The sequence below is a fragment of the Ailuropoda melanoleuca genome, chromosome 6 (genome assembly GCF_002007445.2).
Source record: "Ailuropoda melanoleuca isolate Jingjing chromosome 6, ASM200744v2, whole genome shotgun sequence".
Classification (NCBI taxonomy): Eukaryota; Metazoa; Chordata; class Mammalia; order Carnivora; family Ursidae; genus Ailuropoda; species Ailuropoda melanoleuca.
The window spans coordinates 60,697,066-60,723,204 of NC_048223.1; the positions used below are offsets into that span (position 1 = coordinate 60,697,066).

A 26,139-nucleotide genomic window follows, 5' to 3' on the forward strand; every position below is an offset into this window, starting at 1 on the left:
ATCTAAGGTGAGTCCTTGTAGAGAGCAAAAAGTTTGAATCAAGTTTTTAAATCCATTCTGCCAAAACACTCATTTATATAACATCTTTTTTTGAGGCACCCTCAAAAAGCCTTAAGGCTTCACAATGTGGATTCTGAAACCCACTGATTTAATACATGCAGGAATTACTTATGAAGGAAATAACCCAATGTTATTTCAGAATTCTGTCAGTAACTTGCCATGTAACCTAGAACCAGTTTCTTCTTATAATAAAGATGAAAACCATTACAACAGATAATGCTATCAGACCAACTATTTTAAAACTGAGGGACATTCAGGATATACTTAGAGATCCTCTACTACGTGTGGTCTAACACCTGCCATATTAGTCTGATATGCAATGTGGAAATGTATCAAGAGCAATGGCACCAAACCACCTGTAGTAAATACTGTTGACTGCCTACCGAAAAGGCCATTTTCCCCTCTTCCTATGATGACCATGCCCTACCTCCGTTTCTTGTGTTTGCCCTTTTCCTCTCAGAAAAAAAGGTATCTTGGTCTATCAAAGTGATCTCCTTCTCCTTTCCACTAACTGGTTTAGAAAGATGAGAATGTTACCCAATTTGGGTCAGAGATTGATGTGAAGAGATGTCCTTCCTAAAACTCTCCCTACCTCTGGGACTTAATTAAAGAAATAATAAATCTCCACATTAAGCTAGTCTACATTAGGTTTCCTATTTAGGCCAAAAATTCTACAACCATTTGATTAAATATTTCTTAATATGATCAAAAAATAAGCTTAACTTTTATCTTTTAATATTTTATTTAAAGACTTCAGTTTTAAACATCTGTAAGACATTCATCAATCCATTTATTATTTTGCTTTTAACATTATAAATTTAACTTCAAGTGGCAAAAGAAACAAAAATTATGTAAAGAGACTATATTTTAGCAATGTCTTCAAATAGGGAAACCAAAAAACTTACTACCACCAAAACAAACCAAACAACCTAATTTATTAGGCATGTCTAAGTTTCATTTTCCTTTACATGATAATTTTTGTTTAAATTTCACTTTCAAAGAATCAGCCCTTGCAAACAGAGCAGCTAGTCTTTCCACAAATAAAATCCAGTACCTAGATTCTCAAAACTCACAAAACCAAATGGAAACGTCTGGTTGTCAGCCAATAGTGTCATGCTCAAGTCAGTTTCACATTACAGGGAATAATCTATAACTAATTTCAGTAGGCAAATTCCAATTCTAAATATTACTAGAGACTACCATTGGTATTCCCAACTGTGTAGACAATTGTCTTATTGCTGAATTGTACATGATAAATTTTCTTTGGCAACTTTTTATACTATCAAGTAACACAATTGGACAACTATAAAAGTTTGAATTAACTCTGTATTTCAAAAATTTCAAACTTCATCATAATTATTTAAATGTAATTTCTTATAGATGCATCTATAAGAAACATGCCTAATGTAATATAATGACAACAAAAGAATTGCTAAATGATCATTACTAAAAGCTTTTCAGATGTATGTACAATTATATAGTGGAACTCAAACACCAGTGAAGATATTATAACGTTAGCTGCAATTCACTATCAGACTTTCTGTGATAAAGGACACAAACTAAATGTAAAAACTAAAGTCTGGGTGTCTGTCAATTTTTCTGGAAGGCTCTTTCAAATGGATTCAAAATGGCCTAAAAATTGGCCAGAATATAATATGAATTCTCACTATTATACCTCATAAAATTAAGTCTATTGATAACTTAATAATTTTAAATTCTTGTTCTATAGAATAAGCCTATATTGGAGGCTCGGCAAAATATTACCAAGAAATTTAAACAGGAAGCTCAAGTCCAGATGTATAACTAAGAAATCTTTTCTATATAGAACAAAATCACCAACTTATCAATGGCTTCCACTAAATGTTACCACTCCAAACTTCACACAATGTAAATTAAAATAGGTATGGCAGAAAGTGCACTCTGAAGCATGTTCACATTACAAAGATAAATGATGATATTTAGCCAGCAAAAATTCAAACAGGCATATATGCAAACATTTATATGCAAACTTTCATGAGTAAGAGATAAGAAATGATTCATCTCAATAATTTATATACAGCTTGTTTACAATTTAAAACAAGTACAACTGAAAACATTTCTATGTAAAAGCCACAACAAAGTCAAACGAAATACTAAATAACAGTCTTACAAACTGGTCTCTTCAGAGAATAACCACCAAGTATGGTATTCTAAGAAATGCCCTCTTCTTGATCAATCATTTCTGTTTTAACTGAAAAGACATCTGCCAGCATATGTTTTGGAATTTCTGAACCTCTGACTTTCAAGGCATAACAAGCATTCTCCACTTTGGCCAGACTTTGTTTCAGGGTATACAACTTCTTAGAAACCTCATAAGGTCCAGTATTGCCAATGAATGAGAACCCATCATAAACCTGACGTAAAAACTGGCTCACTTCAAAGGGGGTGTCAATGTCCCCATTCCCCACACTGTTAATACACATCCGCATCAACTCTCCTGTTAAATCAGCCACTCCCAGCAGGTAATCAACAGGTGTGATTTTCAGTCTCCAAGTACCAAACTGCTTATCCTGTGCATCAGAGGAGGGCTGGTAAAGAAAACACACACACACACAAAGAAAGTGCAACGTGAAAAAGAGTGAATATGCATGTATTGCATTTATTTAAAGGTGCAAAATCAAGAGCAAATCAGCCATACTACTCTCTAAATAAAAAGATCTTTCTTGTTTAATGACCATTTGGGATGTTACAAGAAGAATTTATGCCCTGGGTAGAAAGTTGAAGTAAAATGACTTCAAGATAATTTTGTAATCTAATATCATTTTAAAATCAACTATTCCCAACTTCACTTGACATACGAAGTAAAATTAAAACATTCTTAAACAAAGCCTAATGACTTTATTGTATGACAGTCACTTACTTAAATGACAAATCATAAAGCCCTCCAGGTTTGTGATTCACTCATGTTTTCCTAAGTCACTTAGTCCCTTTCTGGCCTCTTCTATCCCCACTTAGCACTGAACACCATGATTTATCACTCTCTCTCTACATCCTCCTCAGTTCCTGTAGACTCCTTTGTTGTTGTTGTTGTTTTCTGCCCCTGCCCAACAAAGACACAATCCTGAATCGATATTAAAATCTACTTGTGCTAGTGCTTTATTCCAGTGGCTGAGTACCGCTGAACTAAAAAAATAATAGTAATCACAACTATACAGAGTTGGTACTGCTACAAATACTCACCAATCCTTTTTATTTATTCCTATAGTTCTCTATCCCACCTTTTCAAACACTATTCCAAACCTTTACCGCTCTCCTCAGCCCCCTACAAAATCCCAAACCTCTCCACTCTCAGTAGACAATCTTGTCTACTTTCACGGACCTGGCCATTTGCCAGATCACCTGGCACAAGCTCTCTCAATGACCTTATCCTACAAAACAAAACAAAATAAAAAAACTTATTTATGTCCACATCCATCTTTACCTTCTATCCTCCAGTCTCAGATGATGAGTTGTCCCTCCTCTTGTTTGAGGTTAACTCTTCCAAATGACCTTGACCCATCTCCTCCCACCTCTTCCAGGACCTTGCTTCATAAGGTGTATGCCCTTGGGCAAGTTATTTCATCTCTCTAAACCTCAGTTTCCTCATCTGTAAAATGGGATAACAGTACCTACCTCAGAGGTTTATTTTAAGGATGAGATAACATTTACCAAGTTCTTGGCATAATGCCCAACACAAAGTAAATACTCAATAAATGTTAGCTGCTATCACCGTCACCATCACGTCCATCTCCTCTCTCCACATCAACTTTTCCCTCTCTCTACTGGAGCCTTTCTGGAAGAGGAGAGGCCTACATTATTATTATTAAAAGTCTGTATGAGACACAGCTGGCTGAGGTTGCAATCGTACTGGAGAACATTTTAGGCAGAGAGAACTGCAAAGGCGTGCAGGTAAGAATTGTGTTGTGTATTTGAGGAAATCATGAAGTATTTCCTTGGGTAAAGTTTAAAGTGAGTAGTAGCACAGGATGACTCTAGAAAAAAAGTCACATTAAGGAATGTGAACTTCACCTATGGGTAACAAACAGTCACTGAGAATTAAGCAAGGAAATGACAGAGCCAAAGTTAGGCTTTATTAACATCACTCAACATCACTGGACTCTTCAGAGACTGTCTGGTCTAATCCCTTCAATGTAGATTTAAAAAGTGAGATTCAAGAAATGCAGTTAATGACAGAACTAGGTAAGTTCCCAAAGTCAGCTTCCTAATTTTTCTGATGCCTTGAAACAACATCATGACACAAAACTACCCGTTATGTTTTGTTTCTATTAACTGTTAGGAGAACTGGCATCTTTGTGGGGGGGATAGGGGCGACTGCATTTTATAGGTTGTTTATAAAAATAACTTTGGCTTAAGCAAATATTAATGTTCTCTGTTTCTATCATTAGACGGCAAGAGTTCCCTGGTTATGATTAAGAAGTTGATTTTAGAGAAAAAAGGCACGTAAAAACTTTAACAAATTTCAACTATTGTCAGAGAAATAAATTCTAGCTTTACTGATAATGTGTATTAGAAACTAGAGAAAAGAAAATTACTGGAAATGCAATTTTTCAAGATGTGTCTGAAGTATTCAGGGGTAAAATATGGCATCTATAATTGACTTTAAAGTCATTTAGCAAAAAGTATTTTGATAAAGTAAATATGGCAAAATATTAACAATTACTGAATCCAGGTAGTGGGTACATGGGTGTCCGTATGTGACTATTCTCGCTACTCTTCTGTATGTTTGAAATTTTTCCTAGTAAAACATTTTAAAAAATTTTAACAGTTTTGACAATACTCTCAGTAGGTAAGTCAGAACAAAATACTTTCCCCTATCAAATTCCCAGAATTTTCAGCACCAAAAATCTTTAGCACTAAAAGGAAAATTATTTATGAATGTGGTCTTAATTTGAAAAGTATATATGAATTTTTATGACACCATAATCTCTGAATAATTTACTACCTAAATCCTGAGAAGAATGCATTTACTCTCAGTTTTTCTTTGCATTTTTGCCCTGGTATTTCCATTTTGAATTAGAAAGAACTTGAAAGAGGATGTGGTAACTTCTCTAATATATTTAAGAAGCAGGATCAAATATTGGCTTCCTTTACTTCTTTCTGTAATTCAATCTTCAAATAAATTTTAAAATTTAAAGGAATTTTACTTCTTAAACATTAACGTCCTCCTTACTAAACTTAATATAATTTTAAAAACTAAGAATATACATGGCTTTCTTAAAGTAAGTTATATTTATATTTGTCATGCCAAATTAAGTCTGACCTTTCAATGCTAACATTTTACCTAATATTCAAGAAAACATTTCTACAGCTTCCTCCATCTTCTGCCTGACCATCCTGGCTGAGTAATGTTTAAAAAAGTAATAAAAAATTATGAAAAATTAAGATAGGAAAAACTGTCCAAATGTATTCTTAAGTGTACTGGTATCTCAGGAAATATCAAACATTCAAAATCTCACCTTTCATTGCCTGAATATTAAATACTGAAATCCAGGGAAAAAAAGAGTATATATTTAAAAGTCAACTGCGAAAGTTTTGTTTCTTAATTCGGAATAGCTACATAATTTTCAGATACAAGCTTTATGAATTTAGTAAGTGATTAACAGCCCTCCCTATATAGTAACAATTTTATATTAACTTTTATAATAACAACTAGTGAACACTTATGTATCATACACTATACACTGCCTAATTTAAAACGTTGAAATCAAATCCTATAAAACACTCCTTTGAGGTAGATACTTGGTGCAGGGGTTTCTGTAGCACACTTTGAGAAATACTGGCAGAGCACTGGCTTAGATTTCAAAACACCTGGTTTCAAAGTTTAGCTCCGTCACACTTAATTAGTTGTGTGGTTTTTGGTAAGTTATTTCAACTCTCTAAAGCCTGTTTATAAAATGAGGGTTACAATTCTTACCTCATACAGTTAATAAAAAAATTAAATGAGATAGTGCTTACAAAGGGCACATTGTAAATACACAGTAAAACCAAAAGTGGACTTAACAGTAATCACGTAGCAGTGCTTTAGATAAACAGTATTATTTTCCCCCAACATAGCCACAGTTGTCCTTGTTCCATCCACTAGCAAAAATTTTTAAAAGGCCATTTCCTTAGTTAGGTATCTATGAAACCACACTTTAGAAAGGACGCTGCCATCTCAATATTCTTAGCATTGTAAGCCAGCAAATCTCCTATCATCACTATACTGTTACATAAATTATGTAATAAATGTGAAATGATTTTAAATTCTTACGGTCTTATTTTCTTTTCCATATTCTTCTGTTGTAAATATCAATTGTTTATTAATTTCATCCATACTGATAAGTGATCGTGTTTTGATGAAGTGTTGAAAAGAGACAGCCTCCACATATTCCTGCAGTCCTGAAATACCAACCAAGAAAATTACTAAGGAACAACCACTGAATTAGTCAGACTGTCATTAATAAAGAACTTCAAACTGCTCATCACCTCGCTCAACAAGAGCTTAATGGAGGGGCTCCTGGGTGGCCCAGTCAGTTAAGTGTCCAACTCTTGGTTTCGGCTCAGGTGAAGATGTCACAGTTGTGAGACTGAGCCCCGCATCAGGCTCTGCACTCAATGTGGAGTCTGCTTCAGATTCTCTCTTCCTCTCCCTCCCACTCACTCGCTTGCTCTCTCTCAAATAAATAATATTTTTTAAAGCCTGGTGGATGCTGACTATAATGGTAACACTGTACTCAATAATTAAGACTACAAAGAATTACTTGGGGATAGATGGTAGGGATTAGTATGGAACACACCCAACATTTCTGTGACTGAACTTTATAGATAGCTCAAATACAAATGTATTCAAGCTCTTCCTACTTCATGAGTCATTAGTCTTAAATATCTACTCTTTCCTATGGAGAATGTCAAAGACATTTAGGGAAAAAAATGTTTAAAGAATTTAAAAAATGCTATTATAAAAATTCTTTAGGCTTTAACAGAAACTATATAGTGGAGCATTTTTTGCTTCCTGAAGCAGCAAAACAGATAACGATTTAATCAAACGAGGCATAAAATTAAACATCATTTGGATCTTTCTTGAAATTTTATTTTATTTTTTAAAGATTTTATTTATTTATTCGACAGAGATAGAGACAGCCAGCAAGAAAGGGAACACAAGCAGGAGGAGTGGGAGAGGAAGAAGCAGGCTCATAGCATAGGAGCCTGATGTGGGGCTCAATCCCACAACGCCGGGATCACGCCCTGAGCCGAAGGCAGACACTTAACCGCTGTGCCACCCAGGCGCCCCTTTCTTGAAATTTTAATAAGAAGAAAACACTAAATAATACAGAATTAAGTGTCGAAATAAAAATACTGTTTTTCTCCTCCTATTCCAAAATGGATCTAAGAATAGATACCTCTTTTCTGCTTTAGTAATTTAAGTTTAAAAAAACAAACAAAATACCTAATGAGCAATACAATTTTGTACCAAATCTCAGTTCTACAAAATTAACACTGAAATAAAAACAAATTTTGGTAAAGGTCAAAAATGGCACTAAATATACTTTTTCAAGTGTTTTAAAACAACTAAATTCTCTAGTCACAATTTTCAATGTTACTTTATTATGGCATAATCTATAAGATGATATTTAGAGGGAAAAAGTATTTCTTAAAATGACTGTCATTATTGTTAAGAAACTGTGTTAGTATTCTTTGTAAAGGCTTTGTTGCAAAAACAAGAGGAGGAGAATGAATTCTAACTACAGAAAAAAAACTCAGAACTGAGAACCATCATATTCAAGCTGTCTCTCTAACACTTCTTGGGAACAGTCTTCCTAGCACTGACACTAAAAGTCAGGCCTGGCAGCTTGAGACTCACCCCACTGCAGTATCATCACATCAAATGCCACGTAAGGGTCAAAGAAACAAAGGGAAGTGGATGACCTGGTTTTGATAGCAATAAGAGGAAACTACTAAATGAAAATATCCTGATTCATTTGGAGCCACAAGTGATGTTAAAGCAAGGTCAGAAATTGGTGCCTTCAGCTGACAGAATATGACATGATAGAAGAGGACACTGTTTCATAAACCATAACACGCTGAGAAATGAAACAATAAAGTTTAACAAAACAGATAACATCTTTTACATTTACAATAAAAAATATTTGTGTAAAATCTTAGTTTTAAGAATAGGGGACCACCCAGTTCTCTTTCCCAAAGACAATCTGTACTTCTCTTTTCCTTCCAGGAATAACTTCGTGCACACAAAAGGGAAGAACAAAACCTAAGGACCACTCATTGCATCTCTAAATATGCTCTACGATGGTCAGCTCTCATGAACGGGCTAAGCAGAAGATATGTGCACAAAGATTTACTTAAAAGGATATTCGTCATTATCATCATTACAGCAAAAAATGAGAAAAAGTTTAAAAGATCAATAATTGATGTCACTTGTCATTTTACTGTCTCTCAGCTCCATTATTTCAGATAATGGAGGTGGTGGACTCTAGAACATTTAGCTGGCACAATATTAAACTTTGTTGGTAGAGAGCACTGGAAGGAAAGCAAAGGAGGAGAAAGCTCTCTTCCCTGTTCTAACGTGTCCCTCCCTAGCAGCCTTTTCCATGTGAGACAACCAGCTGCTTGAGGTGGCCAGTAGCACATAGCATTTCCTTTAGAGTGACTTCTCAGTTAGCCACCACTTTGGGCAAGGAGTTTGATGGTATGGCACCTCCCCATGGATGGCTTCCCAGAGAATTCTATCAGCTCAACACCTCAGCAGACTTCTCTGCCATCCAATGGGCCATGCCTTCAAGGGTGTGAGAGAGGGTGGGGGTGAAGGGTATACCCTTCTGGATTTGCTCCTTTCTTAGATGCCCTGTCTTAGCTCTGGGGTAGTACCTACCCTTCTAATATTCCTATGCTTTTTAGAACATACTTTTCCTCTTATCAGGTAATCCCCTACACAGTTCATTCTTTATATTAAACCTACCCTATTCAAATTACTGTGCAGTCTTTCCTGTTTGGATCCTGATGAATACAATAGGGAATTAGGAAAATAAATAATGATATTATTTCTCCTTCACCCCTATCACTATAGAGGAGGTATTCTCTTTTGAGGCCAGAAACTGTACCTACAATCAGGATAAAGGTGCAATCCCAGCAGGAAGCTTAAAATGGATCCTCCCTTCAATATTCCACCTTATGTTTTCTATCAGATGCTAACAGCCAATATTCAAACATGCTCATATCTCTCCCATCTATTGGTCTTCTTTCCTCCCAACTATTGCCCCATCTCTCTTCTCCCCTTCAGAGCTAAATTTCTTGAAGTAGCTGGGTATAACATTCCTCAATAACCTCACCTCATACTACTCAACCTACCTCATCCTACCTTGAGTCCGTCTCTACAGCCGTCTCTACAACCGTCTCTACACTGCTCTCACGAAAATTAGACTACTTAATAAGATTAAGGAACATTTTTTTCAATCTCAATCTTAGCAGCAGTCAGCATTTTGACCACTTTAAAGGAGGAATTCTTTGGGGTTTTTTAAAAGATTTTATTTATTTATTTGAGAGACAGAGATAACACACAGATGAGCAGGGGGAGGGGGGAGGGGGAAAGCAGACTCCCCACTGAGCAGGGAGTCCCCCACAGGGGACCTGATCCTAGGACCCCGGGATCATGACCTGAGTCAAAGGCAGACGTTTAACCGACTGAGCCACCCAGGCAACCCAGGAGGAATCCTTTAAACAAGTTTCCATTTGGTCCCTTTGATAACATCATCTCCTGATTTCCCTTTTTTCTACCTCTCTGGCCAGATCTTCTTACTCTCTGCCTCTGTTAGTCCCAGGCTCACTTAAATTCACCTACACTTGGCTTCAATTACCCCTGCCATCCCTCAACTTTACATCTCTGGCTTAGAGTCACGTATATCCAAATACATATTTGACAATCCCATCAGAGGGACCTCAAAATCAACATGTCCAACAATGAATTCACAATCTTCCTTCCAAATGCGGTCCCCCTCTTTGCTATGCCAATTCAAAGGCCTTCCCCGTATCCATTTTTTGACCTCTCATCCATTCTCACAACACTGAATGTTTGTCTTTTTAATAAAGAACTATCACCACATCACTCCCCTGCTTAAAGCCCAATAGCTTTCCATGGCTCTCAGAATATAGAGCAAAATCATTAACATGGCTTAGTAAGACACTGCTTAATTTCACCCCCCACCTACATCAGCCTCAACTCATGCTATAGGCCAACTTATAACTCACAAAAGGTTGAATTTCAAAGATGGGTACACAAACCCATATCTGTGTAATGTCAGAATTGTTCTTAAAATCCTTAAGAATCGACAAAAGTACAAGACCTGTATGTATTCTATAATATGAATTTTCCTACAGTTAGTATAAATCACTACTTCAATATTTCTAGGTATAACCTGTCCCCAAATTCCTACAGTTGGCTTACATTTCAGGGCCATGTTAAGCAAAAATAGCAGTACCTTAAACGTTAGAATCAAACACAAGTGGCAAGGTTCTTGTTCTACATGCATTAATTGACAGGGATGGGAGACAGCATAAGAACTGTGACTGTATCATGTATCAGTTGAAGATGGAAATTCAAAATAAGGCTCAACGACATTGCCAAGCAATCATTATTTCTGATTAATGGATATAAGCCAATATAAGTTTGAAGACGGAGGATAATCACACGTATACACCTATAATCTCAAGCTGATTTGAGGGTCAAGGTATGAATTCCAATGTGCAATTCAAGGTAGAAGATATGAGAAGTGAGGTTATCACTTAAACTGAACCAGCCTACTCCTTATCCTCCTATGGCAACACTGTGCATAACGGTTAATCTTATATGTCAATTTGGCTCGCTATGGTGATCACTTGTTTGGTCAAATATCAGTCCAGATGTGACTGTGAAAATATTTTTTAGATGTGATTAATATTTAAATCAGTAATACTCTGAGTAAAGCAGATTACCCTCCATAATGGGGATGAGGAGAGGTTGTTCATCCAGTCAGCTGAAAGCCTTAATAACAAAGAGTAAGGTTTCCCAAAGAAGCAGCAATTCTGCCCCAAAACTACAACAGAGAAACCTTGCCTGTATTTCCAGCCTGCAGATTTCAAATTCAAGACTGCAATAGCAACTCCTTACTGAAATTCCAGTCTGTCAGTCTATTCTGGAAATTTCATATTTGCTAGCCCACACAATCACAAGAGCCAATTCTTTAAAATATATAAATCAATCCCTCAACTCGCTCGCTCTCTCCTGCTTCTCTGGAGAATCTCAACTATGAAATGGTAGAACAGCATACCTGGTAAGGCAGAATGCTTTAGCTGAATGTATGCAACATAAATGTGTATATAACACAAAACTTCTGTCATCGCTCCTTCACCTTCTATGTCCTACCATTTTCAGTTCCTCACCTATACTGTGCCCTCTCTTGCTTCAGGGGATTTTATATGCCGTTCCCTCAGCATCATGCCATGCTCTCCTCACTCCTTCTCCTAATAAGCTCTTACTAATCCTTTCAAGTTCCATGAAATGTCATCTTCTGAAGAAACTGCCTGACACCACCCCGTCCTAAGCCAAATCCCTATTATATGGTCTCCTAGTACCATGTGCCCTTCCTTTACAGCACTAATCAAAGTTGTATTTAAATAATGTAAAGTTCCTTATCTAATGTCTAGCACTACCCCTTGCTAGGAAGGCAATACCATGACTACCTTGCTCATAGTTATATCCCTAGTGCCTAATATGTCTTGAACAAACAGGCACAAAAACATGATTAAATGAGGTAGATCCATTTTTGAAAAACTATTTAGTAATTTTATTTTAAATTATGTTTTATGAGAACATTCAAGAGAAAAATGCCCATTTTGCAAAAAAACACAAAATGAGAAATAATTAAAATATAATATATACTAATTATAAATTTTAAAAAAACAATGGGAAATGGGCAAAACTTGCTACTTAAACATCAAAAGGATTCTAACCACCTTAGCTCTCTAAGCAAAGTGCTTTAAATCATTCTAGTGGGAACAAATATTGCTGTATTCCACTATTTTGCTTATAGACACTGGCATGGGCAAATCCTGTCTAAGAACTTGAACAGGTTCAAGTTCCAGGACCTACTTCATAATGCATAAGGATAGCATCCCAGAGTAGATGTCCCTTTGTTTAAGTGTCTTTAAGGACTGTTGGGACATGCAAGGGTAGAAATGGAGCTAAATTCAGAACAGGGACCATACAGCTGAAATGCCTTGCATAATCAAAGAGAAATAATTTTAAGATCCAGAGTTCAACTATGGGAGAGGGGGACAAACAGTGAATACAGCAAACCAGTATTATAAAAACTATTCCTTATTCTTAATGAACTTTATTTAACCAAGAAGCTATCTACAGGAGAACATAAGGTAAAACAATATTCTTCTGTGAATGGAAAAAAAATATTTGGCTGAATTCATTAGTTGTCCAATAGTTTTATCCAGTTAAGCCAATCCAAAGCATGGAAAATGTTTCCAGTGAATACATTCTTAAAACAATTTGTAGTTAATAAAATCAACTAAGTACAACCAACTTCCACACCTGCCCCTCAACTGTAAAACAGAAGTACTAGACACAATGATCTCTATGGTAATTTTCAAATCCAGAATGGTAGGAACTATTCTTCCTACTGAAATGTCAAAAAAAAAAAAAAATCTGCTTAGTGAAACTAAGCGATATGGGAACTAAACAGGAACGTCATTTGCATCTGGAACAAAGCACTGCTGAATGACACAGAAATTAGTAGTACGCTGTTGCTAAAATGTTTGCGTTCTTACAAATAAATGCATATTAAATAGTATTAAATTCACCAAACAGGGTAAAAACATAAAACTTACCATTTTAAGTGGATATTTTTAAGTGCATAGTTCCGTGGCATTCAGTCACACTACTGTACAACCATCTAGTTCCAGAACTGTTAGTTACAAAACTGAAACTCTATACCCATTAAACAACCTCTCAATCCCCTTTTCCCAAGCCCCTAACAACCAGCATTCCATTTTCTCTCTGGATTTGACTACTCTACATACCTCACAGAAGGGGAATCTCACAGTATTTATCCTTTTATGACCCAGTTAGCATAACGCCCTCAGGGTTTAGCCATGTTGTGGACTGTGTCAGAATTTTCTTCCTTTTTAAGGCTCTAGAGTATTCCATGGTATGGTCATATGACATTTTGTTTATCCATTCATCCATCAATGGACACTTAGGTCACTTCCACCTTGAAAATAATGCTGCTATGAACATGAGTATACAAATATCTGCTCAAGTCCCTGCTTTTAATTATTTTTGCATGTATACCAGAAGCTTCCAACAAGACTTTTTAAAAATATAAATAAAATACGAGTAGCAGCTTTCTAAGTCCCAAGTGTCAATCGGATGTAAGATAATGTATCTGGTACTTTACATCCATCTTTTTCATGTTCATTATAACCTTACAAGACTGTATTACTATTCTTCCTTTATAGATGAACTAAGGCTCACAGAAGTTAAAAAATTAAGAAATTCACCCATGTCACAAAGTAAAAAAAAAAAAAATCTAATTCAAAAGTTCATGTCCTTCCCACCTTACCTGCTTCTTTACGTTCAATTCCATATAAAACATAACCACTCTTTATCAATTTTTCTCCCACTAAATCCCCAGTTCAGCTATTCTCCATGCTTTGTTCAACTTTATTCTCTAGTCTCTCATACCACAAACTTTCATGACTCCATGCTATCCTGTGCCTAGGCTGCCTTCCCTCAAATCTTTTTCTACCTGTGAAAAAAAGTTTAAATGTTCTAATATGGCCAGTCAAGGCAGCACTTCTTTCTTCATACCCACTACATAACACTTGTAATTCAGCTAAATGTTTCAGCTAGCTCTGAGTTATGAACACCTATTTTTTGCACCACAGAGTTTTGAAGGAAAGAATGACGCCTTTACAACTTTCTCCTTTCCCCACTCCCAAAGGTACCTGGAGAAGAGGCTCAAATGTTTAGTAAATTCTTTAAAATAATTTCTCCCTGTTCTTCCTCACTAGTTTTATGAAACTATAAGTGCTTTGACAAAAATATTTTTAAAATCTGGTATTCAAATGTTCAGAATAATCTAATTATATTTAATTTATAGTACTTTGGATTCAAGTCCATTAAGAAAGAAATATTCTTACAAGATTGAAGTTCAAACTGATGAAGTTCAGAATTAGAGATCTTAAAGTTATCGGATTTGTTTTTTATGGGAGGATAAAGAGGGTACAGAACAACAGCCCTCAAAATTGATCTGTGGTTTCAATCTATATTAATATGGATGGTTGTCAAACATTGCATTTTCAAGTATATCTAAAGTCATTATTTAAGTTGTCCTTGGAATGTGTTTGATCAAAGTTACTTCAGAGATGAGGTGGCCATTTTTGCTCCACGGTAATTAGGTTTCACGATATACCGCACAGAAAGTTCAAGGACATCTGGCCCAAAACACTGAAAAGCACTTTTGGTCACATCTAGGTAAAAGGATGTTTAAACAAGTTATGCTTCAACTTGATGAAAAGGACATCCGCTATTTTCAGTGAATAATCCCCAAGGTGAAAAATTTCAACCTACTGCCATATTCCATCAAACAATGTCTTCCCCTTCTGCTTTTACCTTGGATGAAATCCAATTAGAATTATTTACAGAATCAGCTGCCAGTAAGAGAAAAGTCTGTAGGTTGCTTTTATGTAATTTGTTATTTTTCTCCTTGTTCCCCTATTAGAACATATACAAGAAACCCAATTAAAGACTTCTGATTATTTTTACTTATTTTTATAATATTTAGGCAATACACATCCAGCCCAAATCTTCATCAAAAATCATATATAAAGGTAAACAGACAAGACAGAGGTTTCATTCTAAATTCAAATTTTGCATCTCAACTCTCTTTCCAGGCTTTCAGTTTTTTAAAAAATTGCTTGCCATATGACCCAGCAATTCCACTCCTAGGTATATACCCAGGAAACTGAAAGGAGAGGGTCACGCAAAGACTTGTAGACAAATGCAGTACTGTCCACAATAACCAAAGAGTAGAAACAACCCAAATGTCCATCAACTGATGGATGGATAAACAAAATGTGGTATATATGTACAATGGAATATTATTTACCATTAAAAAAGAATAAAGTTCTCTTTAAAAAAGAAAAAAAGATTGATTCATTCGTCAGAGAGAGAGAGAGCGCGCACATGCATAAACGGGGGAGCGGCAGGCAAAGGAGAAGCAGGCTCCCCGGCTGAGCAAGGAGCCCGATGCGGGACTCGATCCTTTGGACCCTAAACCAAAGGCAGACGCTTCGCCGACTGAGCCACCCAGGCATCCCAAGAATAAAGTTCTGATACGTGCTACAACATATACGAAAGCCTTGAAAACATTATGCTAAGTGACAAAAGCCAGACACAAAACCACATATGGTACGATTCTATTTATATGAAATATCCAGAAAAGACAAATCCATGGAGACAGAAAGTCAATTAGTGGTTCCCTAGGCTTGGGTGTATTGATGTGGGGGAAGGAAGATGGGGAGTGACTGCAAATGGGTAGGGGTGTCTTTTGGAATGATCAAAATATTCTGGAAGTAGACAGTGGTAACAGCTGTACAACTTGTGGTTACAGTAAAAACCACTGAATTATGCAAATTAAGTGGGTCAATTTTATGGTGTATAAATAGTATGTCAATTTTTAAAACTGCATTTGTAACTATTTTTAGGAATATCACATGAATTTTTTCAGAAGTTAGCTTTATTAGATCACTGAAATGTTAAAGTCAGATCCAGGTTTGAGTCACATGCCACTCTGCTAAAAATATCTACCCGCAAATACACAAATTATGCACTGAAAATACATCATAAGACTAAGGCTTATAAAGTACATGAAGTTATACTACCAATAGTAAAATACAATTTCACTAATTTGGATTTTGTCTAATTTGGATGTTGTCTATTTGAGCATGGCTTTAACACTGAAGAGTATATGCTGAGAAAGTATATAGGAGTCTTTTTTTTTTTTTTAAGATTTTCTTTATTTATTTGACAGAGCACAAGCAGAAGGAGCAGCAGGCAGAAGGAGAGGGAGAAGCAGGCTCTCCGCTGAGCAAGGAGCCTGAGGTGGGGCTCGATCCCAGGACCACAGGATCATGACCTGAGCCGAAGGCAGAGGCTTAATGACTGAGCCACCCAGGAGCCCCAGTATTATGGAGTTCTTAACCCAAAATGAAAATAAAGTTTAAAATGTAGCACACTATTACAGATTAATTCTACTAAATGCTAGAAGGGAAGAGAATAAACATCTGTTAACGGTTATACGCCAAACAAAATAAGAAATGCCTTCTATAAACATATTTCATTTCATTTTCAAAACAACCTATAAGGCAGCAATTCCTGTTCCCACTAACAGGTGAGAAAGCTGAAATTCAAACAGGTTGTATACTGTGCTCCAAGGTTACAGATCTAAGGAGTAACAGAGCAAACACATAAACCCAGGTCTGTCTGACAGCAAAGGCTCTCTTTCTACTTCAACTTAGTGACTAAATTTTATGTTTACAAAGCAAACCTGAAGGAGTAGAAAAGTTAAAAGTAATCTGGGGATCTTCTAAATCCCTCCAAGATGACTCTGCTAGTACCAAAGGATCACATTCTCTTCCTATCTCAATCACTACAGTAATCCGTTAAACATCTCCTGTCAACATTTTCCACTCCCTTGTCCCTTTCAGTGATATTCAAAATATTTTAACAGGAACATAAATGATTATATAAATCAATATGAACTACAAATTCCAAATACATTCTTTTTTTGTCTTACTACATTAAACTATGTTTATTATAGAACTGCTTACCAAGTGGTGTAAGATATAAGCGTAAGTTACTTATCAAATCATTTCTTGATTTTTAGATGCTGGTGGAAAAGTCTTTTGTTTAATTTGTCTTTCTCTAGCTAAATGAAGCCACTGAGGCACGATTTGATATTGGCAACATCATCAAACTCTTCCCCTGACTTCCTCCATTAAAATGACAGTCATTCAGTAACTGGGGATCCTGCCTGCATAGGGATTCACAGGCCTGCCTCTACCTCTACTCTCTCCACTACTCATCTCCACTACATCTCTGTTCCTCTCTCATCATCCTCACCCTAACCACTGAGATAGAAGTAAAGGGAGGAGAAGAAAAAAAGAAAGGTTGGATATCACTTACTGGGGGGGAGAGATGTGCTGTCCTTTGGTTATTCGATAAGACCCAGGACAGATTCATTCCCCCAGACCTCTCCCCTATGTGCAGAGCTGCTCCCCTCACCATCAGGGGTATGTCTCAACTAAAGCAAAGCTCCCCTGAGCTTTGAGGTAGCTCAAAGACTATTACAGCAACCTGAGGAAATATGCTTTGCATGAAACACCTATTTATATCCTTGGTTCCTGACAGACTTCCCAAGAGCTGCTTGTCCCCTTAGGGCATTTCTTTGGAGGTTTACAGAAGGGGGCCACAACTCAGCTGCACAACACAAATTCCCCCCAACTGCACCCTGGACTTAAAGCAACTCCCCCGTCTCCCCACCCCAAAATAACATTACTAATTTTGCAGCTTGCCCCCTAGCTGCACTGCACAAAACCAGAAAGTAGGTCACAGGCTAAACTATATACCTCTCCCAAATTTCTATGTTGAAACCCCAACCCTAGTGACTCAGATGATTAATTCAACCTGACTGGTGTCCTTCTAAGAAAAGGAGATTAGCATACAGAGAAAAACACCAGGGATGTCAATGCACAGAGGAAAGACCATGTGAGGACACAGAGAGAACGGGGCATTCTTTATACCAGAGGGAGGCCTCAGAAAAAAAACCAACCCTGCCAACACCTTGATATTGGACTTTAAGGCTCCAGAAATGTAGAAAAATAAATTTCTACTGTTTAAGCCACCCAGTCTGTGGTATTTTACTATGGCAGCCCAACAAACTACTACAGTATCTTGGAATCACAGTGTCTGTTTGGCTTATGAGATAAACCAAATATGCTGAAATTCGTATTATTTACTGACTTTGCTACTCATCACAGTTAATAATATACTACTTACCAACAGACACAGAAGTATTCTTTTAAACAACCAAAAAGGCGATAGTAGTTTATTGAGCTGAGTATCTTGTCCTACTTCTCCCACTGTCATCCTGCTGCAACTAATTAGCAAAACCCTAACCACAAACTAATCTAATTTTCTACCTCATTCACTCCTATTGCTATATAGAAAGATTAAATTTATCAATCAGGTAAACTTTCAAAAATGATTAACAATCACAATAAATGTCCCTGGTTAAGTTCTCACCCCCATTCCCCTCACAGTCCTTCTTGTATTTCCAGTCTCCCATCAATTCCAAACCACTGCCCCCACATCCCATCCTTTCTCTCTTAGCACACAACAGAAAAAGAGAGATATTGAGCAAAAATTTCCTCCACTGCTTATCTCTATACCCATGCTTAACTTTCCATCTCCGAAGAGGTGGCTTTCCTCTCCTAGAAGGCTTGCCAATCCACCTAAGCTCTGGATCCCACACTCTCCTGGTTCTTCTGGGATCCTATTCCATCAAATGTTCTATTCCCTTTAGTTAAAGTTCCACAGGACCCAGTCTTTGACTTTCTTCTCACCCTATCATCTCCTTGGACAATTTTATTCATGTCCATAAACCCAACAACAACTTATAAGCTGATGACTCTATGGCTGTAACTGAAGATCAGTCCTGTATTGTATTATCAAGCTCTCTAGACCCATATAACCAAATGCCTATTAGGCAGCTACATGGATGCCCCATAATTTTCAATTAATCTTCCAAAACCCATTCCATCTTCCAGTTTTCTTCTCTTAAATAACATCCCCATTCAACCAGCTAGACAACCAGAAACCTAAAGGTTGTCCTGAGGCTTTTTCCTTTCTCTTGCACATTTAAAAAAAATATAACCTAAAAGTATGCTCTTTCCTTTCCATCCCCATTGCTAACAACAATCCGGAGGCTCCATTCATTTCACACCTAGACTGACCACCACAGTCTCCTTATTCACCTCCCTGCCTCTAGCCTTCCTCCAAATAAAATATGAGAATGGCATAGAAGAAAGGCAAAGACTGGAAATGAGGTTCAAAAGCTAACTCAGTCTCATTAGCTGTGTGAACTAAGGTGGTTTGTTAACTTTACTGCACTTCAATTTCCTATTTGTGAAGAACAGACATCTACCTACACTGCAAGATTTATATGGAATAATGTATCAGTGTCTGGACAAGGGCCCTCTGAAACTGTTGAATTAAACTGAAGTGAGAATAATTAAAATAAGAATGAAGAGCATTATCTTTAGAAAAATAAAGCTCAAGATGCACTTTCCATCATTTGTCTTTAAAAAAAAATGAAGGTGATTAATTTTTGTTTGACAACATTTTCTAACTTCTTTAAAGACATCAGCAGTTTTTCTGTTACTGTCTTCTTTGCAATGTATTAAACTCACATTAAAAGAAGCCATTCTTTTGAAATATTACCCTAGACCAACGTGCACTATAATTCCAAGTAATGGCAAATTATATTAATGGAACACTATTGTTTATCCTATTAAGGCATGCTAAATTAAAATAGTTTGTCATGGAATAAGAAGCTCTTTGACTTGGTGCATTCATACAAAATTAAAAAGCTGTCTCTTCCATGGTCCCTACTTAACTCCATCCTTATCAACTGACAGACCTCAGCTCAAAAAAGTAGCTTTCTTAAACAGGATTTCAGAAAAGCAATAGGAATGTTCAAAGACGAAAAAAGAAACTAGGCTAAAAGACCTCATACTTGGACAGTCTGAGTTGTACGAACCAGGCATTTATCTAAAAGAATGTTTACAAATGGAGTTTTTGTAACCCAGAAAATGCCTATAGAGATTTTCTCATGGTCATACTATTCACCACAGGGGTTTACACTACAATATATACACTTATTAAATTGCGATTTTGTTTTAAAAGATTTTATTCACCCATTTGACAGACAGCACAGGCAAGCAGAGCAGAAGGCAGAGGGAAAGGGAGAAGCAGGCTCCCCACCGAGCAGAGAGCCCAACATGGGGCTCGATCCCAGGACCCTGGGACCATGACCTGAGCCGAAAGCAGACGCTTAACTGACTGAGCCACCCAGGCGCCCCTAAATTGTGATTAAAGTAGTCAGGAAAAATGTCTACTGAACCATCTCACATTTAAATGCAAATTTAAACTATACCTATTTTATTTACATGTATAGGTAAAATTAAAGGAAGTACAAGTGTCTTTAACCAGCTATAGGATCTGAGACAGTCAAGTAAAAGCCTTTGGCTTTGGAAAAAATAATTACAGGAGAAAGCACTAAATACTAACTATCAGAGAAGAGGTGGTCTAGCAGAAAATGTATCAGAGCAGATAAAACAAATCAGATTTCAATTCCAATATGATCACTAAGCTCATTTAGAAAATAAGGTGGCGGGACTAGGCATACTCTAACCATTCTTTCGTTACAAAATTATTCTCAAATTAGGTAAATCAATGTTTTCGAACAAAATTAAAATACATTCAGAAAAAAATTTTAAATCCATCATCATGCATATACCTGGATTTTCCACTAAACCAAATGGACATCAAATTGTAAAACTGGGCAGAGAAAAACTGACTATTCACCAAACATATTTTATAACCCTTGGCACAGAAAGATACCATATTTCTCATTCTCCCTTGAAGTCAGATATGGCCATGTGACTGGCCAATAAAATGTGGGCAGACGTGATCTATCTTTTGCAGGGCTGGCCCATAAAAACTTCAGGAATCACCCTGCACTCTTTTTTCCCACAACCCACTGGCTTTATTTTGATGCCTTAGTTCATCTTAGAAACCATGTATTGATAATACCAGAGCCCCACGATCTTGGGTCCCTGAATGACTAAGCTGGCAGAGCACGTGCAAACTACCATCACAAAGCCTGGTCTTTAAAGTGAGAAAGAAACAATTCCTGTTTCGTTAAGCCACCAAAATATCATGGTTTATTCATCTGTTTCACTTCTTAGCTTTATCTTAACTAACATCTCTGGCATACTGAATCTCACGCATAAACAGATAAATTCAATTTTCAGCTATATCTTTCCCTTCACTAAATTCTTCTCACTGTCATTCCAAAGGGCTTATGACTCTTCGTACCCTAATTCATTTTCTCAGTGAGCCTTCCGAATTTTGCTAATAGGCTGAACCTGAATCAAATTTCTCTGTACTGACATAATGAAGTTTAGAATTTCCTTATTAATACTATCCTATCTCTACCATCATATGTAAGTAACAGCCACTGGAAACATGTTTTTTGTGGGGAAGGAACCAAAAAAGTCAAATAAAAATTTGCAAAAGCAAATCATCAGATAAAGGATTTAGTTGAACGAAAAAAAGAAAAGCCTTTTTAAAACAGCTTTGTTCTTCATTCTGTCAACATTTATCAAACACCTGTTAAGTGTCTGGGATACAGCAGTGAACAACAAAATCTGTAGAGACTTGTAGAGTCCACATCCTAATACATGAAAGAGAGACAATATAATATATAAAGAAACCACATAGTACGTCAGAAGGTTTTAAGTGCTATGGACAAAAAAGAGCAACATAAGAGCTACAATCTGTACTGGGTTTGTAAGGAAAACCCTAATATTGGGGGGAAGGGGACTTAAAGCAAGATTAAGCCTTTACTAGGAGTTAGGTTCTAAAATCAATAGATAAATTAAATCCATATGGTAAGAAACCAATGGGTACCACTTACTAGCTTATCTTGGGCAAGTTCCTTAACTCCTATGTAACTTTTTCCCACTTATTTAGCAGTAAGAATAATATCTATAATTTAGGGATATTGCAAAGGTCATAAAGAACAGCAGCTAAAAAAAACATCCTCTAACTGGCCCAAAACATCCACTTAACCCATCATTCACATTCCTGAACAGAAGAATTAAAATATTAGTTAGGGTCTGAACTTAGTTATGTGCACCAAAATGTCTCAAAATTAAATGACAATTTTTATCATTATCAGAGTGATACAGACTAAACAAAAAAATTTTTTTTCTCTGAGATAGAGAACATTTTTCCCCAACTGTTAATTTTTCAACAAGAGAAAAACACAAAACAAAAACATGACAACCCAACATTTTTTTAAGTGACTTATTTCAAGCAACTAATTATTCGTTCATTTGTTTAACCATCCCTTGGGACAATCTGTAATCTACTCTGATAAGAAATGTGTAGAAAACAGACCTAACTTTTTGTTGTTGTTCAATTATTAGGAGGATATTCAACATTCGAGCTCACACAAGTATCCCTTAGGGAAATGCTCTGCGTGCCATTAGCACTATTCTTAATGAGGAAAAGCACAGAACTCCTTTAGTTCAATGCCAGAATTGTTTTATCTTCAAGCCAAAAGAACAACTATTTGGAGTAACACCAAAACAAGCATTTAACAATTACAAGCAGCAAGCTATTCATAAACATCATATTGTTAGTCCTACTCTAATTATAAGTAACCTTATTTTATTTCAAATAAAATACCTGTCAGCAAAATTTTAAGTCCCAGCTACCTCTTTATTAACTGCTTTATTCCTTAACTTTAAGAAAAAAACAACTTTATTGCTTCAGCTTAAAGAATCTCATTTTATTTTAAGGACTCAACTACAGAAAAGTGAGATGCAAGGAATCCTTAAATTTTTAACCCTGGAGTAGGCAATCTTCGAAAAACACTTACAAAAAATAAAGGCCTAAAATGAAATTGGTGCTTCATATAATCCTCAATGATACACTGAAGAGGGAAAAATCTGAAAATTTATTAATGCCCTATCTAAACTCTTTCCAAGAGTGGAGTGCCTCCTTCCTGACATAAAAAACATTCTATTGACTCAATGAAATGTCCCTTTTGTCTTTTTTCTTCATTTCTCTGTTTTCTTCTAAAAGCCAAGTGCAACTTTCTAGGTTTCTTTTCATGTTATTATCCATGGACCATATATGGTCCTTGCTCTTGTTTAAAGTCCTTCCTTACGCTTTACTCATTGATGAAGAATATACAAACAGATTGCTGGGCGAAATAAAGTAAATCTACCCTGCCCCACCAGAACTTTAAGTTTTCAGGATCAGTAGGGCTCACCCTTGGACTAGTATGGAATCGGAAAGTTTAATCTAAACACATCATCATATGACAAAGCACCAACACTGTGAGGAACATATTCCAGTTGTGACCGAAGTACAAAAGTTTTAAGCATGGACTGAAGTCAAAAGTGAAGACTACTGCAGCCAGCTTTTATTATATGTATTATATTGCCATGAATTTTTACAAGATAAGCTTATTGCATGATGTGACAGAAAAATGATCAAGCTTATGGAAATTTCAAACTCTTGCCTTTAGTTATCCAAGTTACTAGGATACTTAGAAGCTGCAGAATGCGATTTGTTCACTTTGATGCAGTAAGACAGACCGTACTGCTTCTTCAGATCAGGTACTTTCCACAAACGGAGAGATCCAACTTGCTCCCCACCACCAACTCCACCACCCAGTAGCCCTTTGGATTATACATGCATACCTATTTATACACAGCAGGACCACTCTGACTGAAATATAAGCCTGCCATAGATCTGTCTCTAGGATGGTTCAAGCTGCTACTCCAGCTCACAGGGAGAAAACAATAGTAATGTGTCACTGGGGCTCCTCACGGCAGTATAATACTCACATAACAACAAATGTAAACACCACTGCTCCTGTTTATTGATTTTTTTTTTTTTTTAAGTAATCTCTACTCCCAACATGGAGCTCAAACTTAGAAGCCTGAGAACAGAGTTGCATGCTTTTCCGACCAAGCCTAGCCAGGTGCCCCAATACCACCGTTGCTGATCTATATCCGTGAAAAGATCTGTAACATACCTGCAGCCTGGAAATGCCACTTTTGGATCCCAATCAACCCTGAGAACTGACAAAGGGAAATGTGCTGGATGTACAAGCTTACCTCCTCCCCAATCCACATCCATTAGAAGAGGCAGATAAAAATTTTAGGAGATCAAACAGAACAAGGCAAACATTGCCACAAACATTATCTGCCCCACGGGGTGCCTGGGTGGCTCATTCAGTTAAGCATCTGCCTTCGGCTCAGGTCATGATCCCGGGGTCCTGGGGTCAAGCCCAGTGCATGGGCCTCCCTGCTCACCGAACAGCCTGCTTCTCCCTCTCCCTCTGCCTGCTGCTCCCTCTGTCAAATAAATAAAATCTTAAAAAACAACAAGATTATCTTCCCTGCCTAATAACAACTAGAAATGTCAAGTACCCAAGAGAAACCTCACCAAAAGGATTCTGACAAAGAATATCATCAATAGGAAAATTTTAATTGACACTTGGTGAAATGTTACTGGCTTTAACAATTGGGGGGGAACTTTATCCAAGTTATGTGTCTTCTCTCAGACTTCAGCTTGCCTTTCACTGTAATGATGTCTTCTGATAAATGTCTTCATTTTAATGAAATCCAATTGATCCATTTTTCCTTTACCAGTTAATGCTTGTGTCATTTCAAAAAAATCTCTTCTACTACAAGATCATGAAGATATTCTCATGTTTTCCTCAACAGGCTTCCTTTCGCCCTTCCTCTCACCAGTAATTAGACCTTCCCTCCCAAACCTGCCAAACCTGTCATATTCAAGGTCTCCCACGTGACAGCACAAACTGAGTTCATTAAATCTTGTTTATTATGTGTGTTCTTACTTAAAAAAACAAATAAATATCTGATAGTAAATAATAAATGATTATGGGAATGGATCTCCTCTGGGAAAGTACTAGAATGACTCTTTGTACAACTGTTTGAGTTACCATTTCGGTTTCTAGTAACGCACTCCAGCTTTAACTGACGTAAGCAGGTACTTTCTTTTACTGATATTAAAAGGCATTTCAGGTGGTTGCCAGAGGTAGGAAGTGGGCAAAAGAGGGATGTAATGCACAGCATGGCAACTACAGTTGATAAAAATAATAACAGATCTTAAAAGTTCGTCATAAGAAAAAATAATTCTGTAACTATGCATAGTGACGGATGTTAACTAGACCTCTTATGGTGATCATTTCACAATATACACAATGTACACCTAGAAATCTTAAAAGTTCGTCATAAGAAGAAAAAATTCTGTAACTATGCATAGTCATGGATGTTAACTAGACCTCTTATGGTGATCATTTCACAATATACACAATGTATACCTAGAACTAACATAACATGATATATGTTATACCTCACTAAAAAAAAATATACACACACACACTAATAGGTGACCCTTGAACAACACAGGTTTGAATTGCAACCATCCATGTATATGTTGATTTTTTTCAATAAATATAGTATAGTACCATAAATGTATTTTCTCTTCCTTATAATTTTCTTAGTTACACTTTATTTTCTCTTACCTTGAAGAATACAGTAAATACATATAATATACAAAATACGTGTTAACAGACTGTTCATTATATCAGTACCATTTCCTATCAATAGGAGGCTATTGGTAGTTAAGTTTTGGGGGAATCAAAAGTTTTATGTAGATTTTTGGCTGTGTGAGGAGTCGGCACCCCAACCCTGACCATTGTTCAAGGGTCAACTATATATATATAATTACTGAGCAACAACAACAAAAGACATTTGAACATACTACAGCTTGACATTTCTGAAAAACAAGTTGAAATTATAAATGTTCACACTAAAACTGGACACACTGAGCAGGTACCACATAAATTCATTTCTCATGATGATATGCCCTGAGTTCAGTGGAATCACCTATTTGATAGAAACAGAGAACTTCCATATACTTCTATAAATATGAATCAACCTTTGACTTTATCTTTTTGAATTATATAGTATTTCTCCTGTCAATGAATTCACGTTAAGAAAAGGATGAAGGGGGGGCGCCTGGGTGGCACAGTCGCTGAGCGTCTGCCTTTGGCTCAGGGCGTGATCCCGACGTTATGGGATCGAGCCCCATATTAGGCTCCCCCA

At 36.6% G+C, this 26,139-nt stretch overlaps 1 protein-coding gene and 1 long non-coding RNA gene across 2 annotated transcripts in view; both read right to left on the reverse strand.

The window, feature by feature from the left end:
• Positions 1–783: 783 nt before the first annotated feature.
• TSNAX (translin associated factor X) overlaps positions 784–26,139 on the reverse strand; it is a 32,896-nt gene continuing 7,540 nt past the window's right edge. The window contains exons 5-6 of the mRNA XM_002917098.4: positions 6,350–6,477; positions 784–2,627 (exon numbers count right to left, since the gene is read on the reverse strand). Coding sequence (XP_002917144.1) covers positions 2,250–2,627; positions 6,350–6,477 — 506 coding nt within the window. The 3' untranslated portion in view covers positions 784–2,249. The remainder of the gene's footprint in view (positions 2,628–6,349; positions 6,478–26,139) is intronic.
• Positions 23,887–25,405, reverse strand: LOC117802676. Its single transcript, XR_004626122.1, has 2 exons — positions 25,353–25,405; positions 23,887–25,240 (listed from the first exon to the last, which is right to left on the reverse strand). It is a non-coding gene; the product is annotated as an uncharacterized LOC117802676 (long non-coding RNA).